Genomic DNA, 11,521 nt, shown 5'->3' with positions numbered 1-11,521 from the left:
GACATCCAAAACTAGATGGCTTCAGATTTCAGAAATTTTGTTATTGTACTGTAATAAATTAAAATATTAGTATTAATATGTGGCTTCAATCTTTAGCTCCTAAAACCTTTCTTGGACGAATCTCCTTAAAAAAGGGTGCCACTATTATTGGATTTTTCATGCTAGTAAGTATCTTAATACTTAATTAATTTGATCGTCTCGAGTAAAAATTCCTTTTGCCACAAAAGAATTTGTTGAAGTTAGTCTGGTGTAGTTGTGCCTTGCGTCTATCAAAATTCTGTTAGTAGTATACCCATTCATAAAAACCCCGTATTTCGGGAAACTAGCACCGAACTCCTTGAAAATGATGGGAATAATACCAGCCTGCCCGTTTTCCAATCATTTATATTTCCGATATTTTGAACAGTTCTTCTTAGAGTCTTGTACTTTAAAGTCACATCGGTATCTACCGGTTTTATGTTAGACTCTGAACGCCTACCCCGTAGCTGGTTTGGTTCCTTTTTCGATTTTGATGAAATAAAATGCTAGAGTGTGGTGACTGGTGACAAAATGTTCCAAGTCAACTCACAGCGAAATTGGCGCAAGTATTAGTTTCCATAGTACCAGCTCAATCACTCTTCTGTCTTCCTTCTCCCAATCTTCTTTCAGACAAAAAACTTCCCACCCCTGTATGTTATGACACATTTCCTAAGCTTTTCAGATACACGTATATCATTCTTATTTATTAACTTTCAAACAAGTTGAAGTAATTAATTATTCTTGAGGTCTACTGACAGTGAAACCAAAAAGTTTTATTAATATACAAAGTGGGTTCGAGATCTCAACATCTTGACTCGAACTTTGGTGTTGTTTCAAGGATTTACTTGATAAAATTGTGGCTCTCGTGTTTTGAAATCGATTTCAATTAATTATTGTTTGTGTAATTGATTAGTAGAATGTTGTAGAGTTAGCTCCATCGGTGCTTAAGCTAAAATTAGAACGGTTCGGCTTAATAGATTTGGGTTTAAGATCACACTTCTGAAAAACTTATACCACTGCTTTCAGTATTGTCTCTCATTGAAAGTTTTGCCAGTTATGACATACTGTTTTGTTAAATAGTCACTTAGGAATGACGTTGTTTGAAGTTTTGTTTAGGTGGTTCTTAAAAAAAAAAAATATCATAAAATTCTTAGAAGATTTTTAAGGAAGTGAATGTAACAAATTAATGTACACAGTTATTGCTGGTAAAAAAAATCAAGAAATGTTTCCAAAGAAACAGACCGCCATGAAAGATTTTATAGGAGACTTCCGAGGACTAACGATATCAGGACTGGGGATGATGATGATGATAATGTTGAAATTAACAGTCTTCTTTTATCATTTTACAGTGTATCAGCATAATTTGCGTGATCAGCTTGGCAGTGGAGATCGTGTACTACAAGCAATGCATTGACTGCACTGTTCTGGTGATGCACAACGCGTACAGTTTCAGCATCAACGCTATCATATACTGCATCTTCATGATCTTCATAAACGTGTGGTTTATTTGGGGAGTAAAGCATGTAAGTTATATTAACATTATTTTTGCGATGTTCAATTAGTTTTAGAGAGGCAGCTGAGAGGAGGTTTAAGAGTGATAGTTATGAATGAACTTTGTTACGAAGAAATTTTTTACATAACTAGCTGTTGCTCGTGGCTTTGCCCACCTGGATGTCGGTTTTAGCTGCAGAACTTTACCTTCCTCTAACGAAGTCAGATAAAAGTATCCTATTAATCTAAGGTATCAGCTATCTCTATACAAAATTTCAACGAAAACCCGCAAATATACGCACATATATTTTCGCATTTGTAATATCAAATCTTATTAAGTAACATTTTTTTAATATTTATTGACTTTGATGTAAGTCAAGGAATTAAATGGATAAAGTACTATTTAAGCCATCTTCTGATACGTCACCTGAGTTCCATACATTTGAGAAAAAACAATCAAGATAAAGGCTTATAAAAATGAAAGTTGTCTACGACTTGCTAGATAAATTAACATTTCTAATATGTCTTATATTTCTTAGAAATATTTACGGTAAATTTTATAAAAATCTCTGTTCTTTCTCTAATGTATTTAAAAGAGTTTCATTAAGCATCTTACAAAATTTTTAATACGATTAGTTTTATATTTTCCAGTCTAAATCTTCGGTGGTGCTGAGCTGGGTGGTGATAAGTGGTATGTGGTGGGCTCAGTCCCTGTTCTTGGTGCTGGTGCTCCTCTGCATGTACATCACAGATACAAGCCTCGGTTGGATGGTGGCTTTGGGTTGCGCCCTCATTGCTTTCAGTAAGTTACAGCAGTTACAGTTGTTTTTTTTTAAGTTAAACTAGTATCGCTTTGTAATCCTCGTGTCGCGGGTCTTATGCACAAAGATACCCAGATTTAGGACAAACATTCGTGGAACATCATCGTGTTTGATCTACTTGGGGATCAAACTCGAGCCACTACGCTCTAAGTGGGTTTGGCGTGGTCACCTCAACCATTCGATTATCATTGTGAATTGTGGATATTTTTTTGGGAATCAGCAAAAAAATACCCGCATTTCGTATGCATAGCCTATAATAAAACGAAGGGACTAAAAACGCTGAAAGCAATCTATTAAGGTCTCTGTCTTGACTAAACTATGTATGACCTACATTAAAACTTGGACATGAGCTAAAAATCAAACATTTTGTCCCGTATTTTTTTTTTCGCCATACCTTCGTGACTCAATGTCTCCAGTCAAACCATTCTCCTCATCATTGTAACATATAAATCTCTCGAAACGCTAATGGGTATTCGAGTGGCCACTTATTGGTAGAAATAAAACAATGGTTTTATTCATGCTACGCCAAGAATAGCCTGTGAGAGTAGAATCAAGTTGTTACATGGTGACTTATTTAAGAGAGAGTGTATATCCTTAATCTACCTAAACGCGACGGTGGATTCCAAAGCTATTGTAATCAATTTAATTCATTTACGCGCTCGGTTCTATGAGTGGATTTAAAGTATGTAGTGACCTTACCTTATTCACCGTACTAGTTCAGCTTTAATTTGTTGTGAATGTCACGTGCTTTAATTAAACAATCGCTCACATACTTCGCGTCGCTCAAACACATGAGTTGGACCATTAGTAACTACTAAGAAATAGTAAACACCTCGTTGTTGTAATAAAAGGAAAAATAACCATCGAATTCAAGGACATTACAGATAAAAATTCCCCAATTAGGTCACCTCCAATTCAGAATACTTTAAGCAAATTCTTACCAAAAAAATTGTCCCAAAAATACCTACCTTTGATAATTCCCATTCCTTACAATCGGAACATTTTAAATCCACCTGAATAATTTAAGACTAATTCGGAAACAAGGTCTTAAGTCGTTTTACGCAAATGTTTTAACCTCAAAAGTCTTTTTAAAGAAACGCCGTGTCAAGATTAAGGAGCAAATCATTGTCGCGGTAAATGCATTGTGGCATTTCAGGAAGGGTTTTCTTCTTAAACATTTTTCTATTTGTAGTAGTTTAAAAATGCGTCGTGAACGAAAATATAGTCCTGATTTATTTTTAATCCGTAGATATAATTTTGATTGTAGATTCTAACTGAAGAAGAAAACAAAATCGATGTTAAGCAACGGTTGGGTCCGTCATAAATTGATTGGATAACAATTTTATTTAACGTATTTTACACCTCTGTTACGAGTCTAATTTTGCATTTGAACAGTTTTTGTTACATCTTAAAATAACTATTTGCAGACAAAAAAAATCATTTGACTTTAACCATAAGATATACATTTAAATGATTGTATTGTAAACAGAATGCAGTATAAACCCGCATTACATTTTGTATTCAACAAAAATAACTAAGATTCTAAAGTAAAGGATAATGTATAATACAGCGAAAAGCCAGTCCGCACCTTCTCGCTCTACTGAATATTATATCAGGGGCACAGTCAGCATCGAAAGTCTAAAAACACGATCAAAATATAAACAGTTAAGAAAGACAATAAGTTGTATGCGAATATCGTGCAACAAAATGGTGTCTTAAATTTAATATCTTTGATTTCAACGAGTCTAATAATATGAGCTTTAAAGATTGGACTTTTGGTGTAACTGAGACGCCACTATGCCCAGTGTATGTGCTTTCTCGCTCCCATAATGGTAAAATGTCGTTTTAAGAGCTTAAAGTACGGGCACAATGTTATATCAGCAAGATGATTCACAGATTGACATTTTTTTATACTATCTGACAAGACTTATTTCGATAAAAGATTCGATGGAAGGCAGATTTGAGAATGTGAACCACACAGGGTGCCACCAAAACGCATACAAGAAAAAACATTCAAATCGGTCCAGCCGTTTAGTAGGTGTTCTAGAACATACACAGTTACAGTAGTGTTGTATACATATAATTTATAAGACAAGTTCTTATCGCAAGACATATTTTATACATTAAATTCTGATCATCGTCTTTCGTTGCCATCTGTACAAAGTATATTTCACAATACTGAGGTAGAAATAAATATGCTCATATCTGACAACGGTCATGCTAACAGAATTCCTTTCGAAACGAGATTCAGTTTCGATGGCAAATAGATTGTATGGATTCTCATACGAATTTATGTCTTGTACGGGTATTTTGTTTATTTTTTGGAATTATATGTTTAGTAGTACCTGTGTACGATATATTATGTAGCTCTCGTTGAATGTAAATAATGTAAGTATAGAGCTATTGTTATCATTGATATTATTAGCTACTAGCTGTAACCGCGACTTAGTAAGTATTGAATTTGATAAACAATTCTTTATTTTTCAATTATAAAAGCCTACGTTACTCACTCCCTAAATAACGATAGAAGTAGTTTCTTAGGTTCACTCGAATGTTAGACATTGATATGAAACCACTTTTACGGATTTTATCGCGGTTTAATTTTAGTCGGGAAATAAAATCTAAAATTATACCGCGATAAAATCCGTAAAAGTAGTTTCATTTCAATAAGAATAGAAGTCCCGTCAAGACCGGTCCAACTATATCAAAGTACCTTTACAATTTTAAATTTATTATGTACATATATATAGATTACAGATATTTTTTATTTATACTAAATCTTTTATTATTACCAGTGAACTTGTGACAGTTATTTATGGATATTCGTGTAATGCACACCACTCTTAAAATTTAAACTTTAAAGCGATGAAATTTGTTTAACTCAAATACGCAGATTATGATTTGAGTTGAAAACCTATTTTTAAAGTTAAACATATTTGATTGATTACACAGATGCTTTGAGAGGTTTGTCAATCATTTATGTATTAAAAGGTAATTTGATTAAATTCTATATTTCTGTTTAATATAATCTTTAGCAAATGGTTACGAAATTGGTTAGAAGATCTCGACTCCTTATACTTAAAAGGCAGAAAGTGCTCAAGAAGTGTGACAAGTAACTAATTCAAACGAAAATTATCCCACACACAACAACCGGGATAAAAACTATCCTGTGTCCAATCGAGGTTAAAAATTATCTATGAACTAATTTCCAACCAAACCCGTTCAGTAGTTTTTGCGTGAAAGACGAATAAACATCCTTTTAGTAGGATAAGTAAAAGTTTAAAATCTGATTTTTTTCATCTTGTTGCAGTGATATTCGCGTACTGCATAATGGTTGTTTACGGCTACTGGCTGGAGATAAGAAAAACGTCATCGACTCCAGCGTCTGAAACTATTGAATAAAGCTCTTAGCAAATTGGAAAGCTATTTACCGTAGTTTTATTCACAAGGGTCGTTAAACCTTAAGTATTAAGTGTAGTAGATACGGAGTTAGTGTTGGATGAAAAATACACGTCAAGTCAAATTGGTGTGGATGGGGTGAAGGAGATGTGAACCATCAAATGGGTGATGGAGGGATATCTAATGCCTTTTAAAGCGCCTGACGCTTTAGGGTAGGTCATAAACGTAAGCCCACTACCAAGGTTCCGCTGTCTATCCCTCTGACACCAGGCTGTATCTCATAAACTGTTGTAGCTAAATAGTTGAAATTTTCACAGATCATGTCTTATTTTTTTATAAATCACAATAGGACGCTTAAACAGAATGCGTGTTTAATAGAAAGACAATCAACTCTAACAAATAATTTGTAGGTACTAAAAATACAACAAGACAAAATTTTCTGTTTCGGTTCAATTCTAATGTCTTCCCAATTTCATTCAAATTGTGTAAAACTAACCTAGTTTAGATAGTTTTAGTCGAATCATTAAGTCCGTCTTCTTTGCCCTTTCCAAACATAAAATTGAATTCGTTCAATAAGAATTGGGTAACCACAATTTGGAACGACTGGTATTTATAAATCTGGAGGTTATTTACAGACTTGTTGAAACCTCATTTAGTATCTGTATTTCACAAACCTATTCGATATTTTATCTCAGTAACAAAAAAAATGTGATCTTGTTTATCCTAAATGATTTGCTAAAATTTTGACGAAACTTTGAATGGTCAGCAGGATTTTGAAAAAAAAAAGTAATTCTTGTATCGTGGGGGTTCCACAAACATTCAATTAACATGGACAAAGACACCCAAGCCCAGGACAAGCATTCGTAGATCAATCAAATGCTTGTCCTACGCAGGGATTGAATCTGCGATACGTTGCGCTTGATGGGTTTGGCTTGTGACCTCAACCACGCGGGAGTCGGCACTATACGCTATGTGCTGTATATGCTGTATGTGCATCTTGCTCCAACAATTGCAATATTACTGACTTAAGAGGCAGTAGAGAGTCTTCTGGCATATCTCATCGCGTGGCTCCTTATAATTGAACTCACAAAATTTCTTCATACTATACAACTACAAAGGTTAGTGAAACAGTCTTCTGCATTTTACATTTTAACTGAATTAATTTACGGATAATTTACTAGTAATTAAGTTACGTCAGTGTTTAAGTACGAAATAATTAATTTAGTTGCTGATGCTAATGTACTTAGATATTTAATTTAGGAGCTGGCGAAATGGTAGAGAGAGATTGTAGTACAGATCTATCTCTTGGTGTTTGGAGAGCAAATAGTTTAAAACACTTAAGGTTGAGACGCGAAATATTTTAAGTAATTTATGATATATTAAACAATTTATTGTTGAAGATGTAAGTTCTTTATGTCTAGGACTATCTGGAAAATATTTTACTAAGATAGCAAGACTTAAAACGAAATTACAATAAAAAAGTACTTTTAAATAGATACGTCAAGATGCCACCAGCGTCTTATTGTCAATGCTAAATGCGAATAATGAAACCTATATCACTGACTGCGATCATAAGATTCGTAGCTTGAAACCAAAACAATTCAACAAATCGCGAGATATGAGCGTAGAAACCGTTGCATAATTAGGAATTAATAAAAAAATATATAAGGAAACCTGGAATCCAGATAATATTTTTCTTTTGAATAACATTTCTGCACCAAGAAATCTTGTCCTAATTTCGTGGGCGCCCTGGGCGCAAAGTAACATGCTCAAAAAATACCTAGAATGTTTGTGAGCCCCTTCCCATGCCATAATCCGCGAGCCGTTACAAAAAAAGTAGAAGCCGTCGTACTATCAATGCTCAACCCGCAGGTCTCATAGCAATCTGCACAATTCAATGACAAATTGCTTAAAAACTAATATCTAGGTTTGAAGGTGCAAAATAAAACACAGTTTCAATAAATAAGCTATTCATTGTCCTCCTTATATATGGCGTTAGCTTTACGCAGATCTTTTAACTCCGTCGAGTTATTTGCTTCTGCTTCCCCGAGCCTTTTACGATGTGTGTTGACAACCAGTATGAAGTAGATAGTTACTAAAAGAGAAATAAAATTAAAGTGAGTTTTATGCTCAGGAAATGTTAAGGAGAAGTCCGGCCATTATGGATCAAGGATTCAAGGGTAACCATTTTAGATTCGTAAAAAAAATGCCTATTAATTTTATTACAAGTCAATTTGCTCTTGCTTTTTGTTCGGTTATTTTTCCGGAATAAATAGTTTTTGATTATCATCTACAGTATTTCAAGTAAAAACTGGATCTTTTTAGACGTATTGTGCATATAGCACCTTAATAAGTAGAGCGAAATATAATCTTATACTTTCCAGAAACACGGTATTACTTCTCATCAAATATCTGGGGTCAGTTGCTTCATAAAATACACTATTATAGGCACCGCTTTATATGATAATATTATTATGATCCAACAATACTGCGAATGAGGGTGCTAATGGATATTAACAATATCTCTTTGCCCTGTTACTGTCATTTGGTGTCTGTAATGTATATTCTGCTTCCATACTTTCCTAAGAAATATTATGTAAGCTTATGTCTCTTTCTTTGCCATATCAGCACTGATTGATTGATTGAGGCATTATTTGGTTTGAAACTTTAAAACATCATGATCCTAGCGTTTTCACAACTACGTTGGAATCGGCTTTCAGTCTAACCGGATGCAGTTAAGTACCAGTTTTTTACAGGTAGCGACTGCTTGTCTGACCTCAGCCTAGTTGCCTGAGCAAGTCAATACCCCTTTGTCAGACTGGTTGTCAGACCTTCTAGCTAGTCAAATATGTATAAATAACAGCCAGGATTTAACGCTCCTTCCAAAATATGGAGGAACTCGTTATGACATAGATGGTTCGACATCCACGGAGCGTTTCAAGCGTAGCTTAACCCGTGATCGATTCGACGCACTTAAAAAATACTTACATATGTACCAAAGTATTCCCATTATGACGACAAACACTCTGCTCCTCTGTTTCCTCGATGTGAAGACCAAAGCAAGGAGTATCATCATCATCAGCATTATGACCACGAAGATGACGGCGTACCAGACCCAGATTGTGCAGAGGAGAGCGTCATTCTTAAAACAAAAGAATATTATGACGTAACTTCAATTTAATCAACAATAATTTATGTAGATCCAGCTGCATGTGACGGAAAAATTGGCAAACAATTCGTTATGCTTGCTGTCTAAATCACGCCGACAAAGTCGCGCAACTTTGTCGGCGTGATTTAGAAGACAAGTTCGGAATTTTTCGAATCGGGTGTATAGTTTTTGATAGCACGCAATTTCACCCGAACTGTGTAATATAGTGTGATGGTATACTATATTGATTTGAATGAAGATTTGACGACCTCCGTGGTCGAGTGGCGTACGCACCGGTTTCAAGGTGTCGCTAGCTCTGAGGTCCCGGGTTCGATCCCCGGTCGGGTCAATGTAAAAATTCACATTTCTACATTGTCTCGGGTCTGGGTGTTTGTGGTACCTTCGTTGTATCTGAATTCCATAACACAAGTGCTTCAGCAACTTACTTTGGGTTCAGAACAATGTATGTGATGTTGTCCGCATTTATTATTTATTTACTATATCCTATTTAACCTTCCAAAATGAATGGGCCTATCAATCTCCAAAACTGAAACTTTTAAAATCGTACCAGTAGGTCCGGGGGTTAGTGCTTTCAAGGAACTAAATAAACTCTTAGGCTTTGTTTAATTTTTTAGAAAATAAATAAATTAGAAAAATCTACAATTCACGAAGAAATTCTTTGTTTTTGAAGTCAGTACGAATTGGAAGATTCGTCAAACTGAATTCTTTTCTCTTTCCGTCAGACGTATTTTTCTACTTTTTACTTTGCAAACGACATATCGTTTCTCCGGGTTCAATCAATCTAACTAAATCTTATGGAAAGCCAGGAAGAAATAAAATCTTTATCAAATGGAAAGACTCAGTGTGTGACAACTACGCATTTGTATCTGAGCGTGAATTTTATTACGTGTTGAGGTTTCATGATCAAGCTTACGGTATTTCACTTATTCAGAGAAACATATATTAAAATCTGGCTTTCGTGAAATATGATAAGCTTTAAAAGAGGATTTATGACATTAAATTAGATATGTAGCTTTTCATAGTATCGAGATTAACGTAAAAGGTACAGGTAAACAAAGCGGTATTTTACTTTAAAGCTGAGGATCATATACGCGTTGTGGGAAAACAAGGTTGACTTTCCCGTGGCAAAAATATTGAAACAGCTGCTAATATCACCCTTATTGCTAATAACCCATCATGCAATTACGACGGTTACACGACTTTCATTACTTACCTTCATGATTTTTAACATTACAACTATATACTAGCAAACTGTATAAAGAATACTCTGCTTATTTCATACCTTTGCAAGACCACAAAACAAAACGATACTGGATGCAAAGAACAACGCGACGAGAATCCAAATGGTGACGAGCAGGTAGCTCATTGGCATAAAGAATGAACAACCGTATGCCATCGGATGCACCTGAAAAATCAGAAAAAAACATTTTCAAACTGAGCATGTATTTTATTTTATTCAAGTTCATCTCTACAGTTAATTTGATTTGTAGGCTGAAAACAACAGAATTTTAATTACAATTTTAATTTTGAATTCTATTCTAGTCCAATCAAAATTTGCCAGTTCCACTTATAACCACACCTTGGCAACATCAACGTCAGACTAATGCTTCGTACAAAGCACTAAACTATTGTTAATATTTATAAATAAATAACTAAGGAACAATTTTGACAAAGTGATAATTGATACCAAAGTGCCAACTTAGTTACAACTGGAAAGAGAATTTCTGAAATGTCAGATGTCACGACCAAATCATTATTAAATTTAACAATAAAGCTAAAAATATGAATCTCGGCTTGAAGGTTGATCTGATTGAAATGAATAATTTATTGAAACAAATAAATAGCAAGTGGAAATTCCATTTTATTCGAAATTTAATCATATTGCTTGAGATTGGATGTAAAGCCATGAGGGTTATAAGGCAAAACTGTTTGTGGACTAGTTATTTTGGGAGAATTCCTATTTTCATCACAGAAAACCTAAGCAAAAAGAAGACCTTAATCAATTTAAATAATACGGCCCTCATAAACCCTGTGATGTGATAAAGGGAAAGAGAATTCTTATATTTCCTAATAATACCCTTAGATCCAAAAATTATGTCTAATTTACCACGCCAATAGCAGCAATGATCATGGATCCTGTTTTCAAATCAATCCCAAAAAATGATTCCACCTCCGGCAAGTCGTCCAAGGCAGTCATTTCGATATTTTATTTATTATAGCTCTGTTTATTATTTGTACTACTTTTCACTATTGTTAAATTTGGCGAGTGTCTGTCAAAGTGACGTATTTGTCACAGATTCGCGTAAAAATTTCCGCTAATAAGGAATTCAAAGGAGGTTTCATGTCCTTAAGGATGTAATACACTTTTCCAGTCTGAAAATGAAAGGTAGGCTGGTTCACAAAACTTGTAAAAAGTATATACTTATAATAATATGTATAGTCGGGAGTAATGGTAGGATAAACTGCTTTTTAATCGACTTCAAAAAAAGGCGGTTCTCAGTTTGACTGTTTGTATGTTTGTCCGCGATTATCTCGCGTTTGGCTGAAGCAATTTGCATTCCATTTTCAGAAAAGTATTTGCTTAATATTTATTTTCTAGTTACAGCCCTTTGTGGACTTAAAG

The 11,521-nt window shown here is 34.5% G+C and overlaps 2 protein-coding genes across 2 annotated transcripts; one reads left to right on the top strand and one right to left on the bottom strand.

The window, feature by feature from the left end:
* LOC113503893 lies at positions 1-5,756 on the top strand. Its single transcript, XM_026886028.1, has 4 exons — positions 1-164; positions 1,368-1,541; positions 2,161-2,311; positions 5,641-5,756. The coding sequence occupies exons 1-4, from the start codon at positions 78-80 to the stop codon at positions 5,730-5,732; spliced, it is 504 nt and encodes a 167-aa protein (XP_026741829.1). The 5' UTR covers positions 1-77; the 3' UTR covers positions 5,733-5,756.
* Positions 5,757-7,682: 1,926 nt separating this feature from the next.
* On the bottom strand, positions 7,683-11,203 carry LOC113503785. Its single transcript, XM_026885877.1, has 4 exons — positions 11,006-11,203; positions 10,181-10,303; positions 8,718-8,871; positions 7,683-7,824 (listed from the first exon to the last, which is right to left on the bottom strand). The coding sequence occupies exons 1-4, from the start codon at positions 11,093-11,095 to the stop codon at positions 7,697-7,699; spliced, it is 495 nt and encodes a 164-aa protein (XP_026741678.1). The 5' UTR covers positions 11,096-11,203; the 3' UTR covers positions 7,683-7,696.
* Between the last annotated feature and the right edge of the window lie 318 nt (positions 11,204-11,521).

This window comes from Trichoplusia ni, chromosome 20 (assembly GCF_003590095.1).
Source record: "Trichoplusia ni isolate ovarian cell line Hi5 chromosome 20, tn1, whole genome shotgun sequence".
NCBI lineage: Eukaryota > Metazoa > Arthropoda > Insecta > Lepidoptera > Noctuidae > Trichoplusia > Trichoplusia ni.
This window is presented reverse-complemented; position numbering and strand designations above follow the sequence as displayed.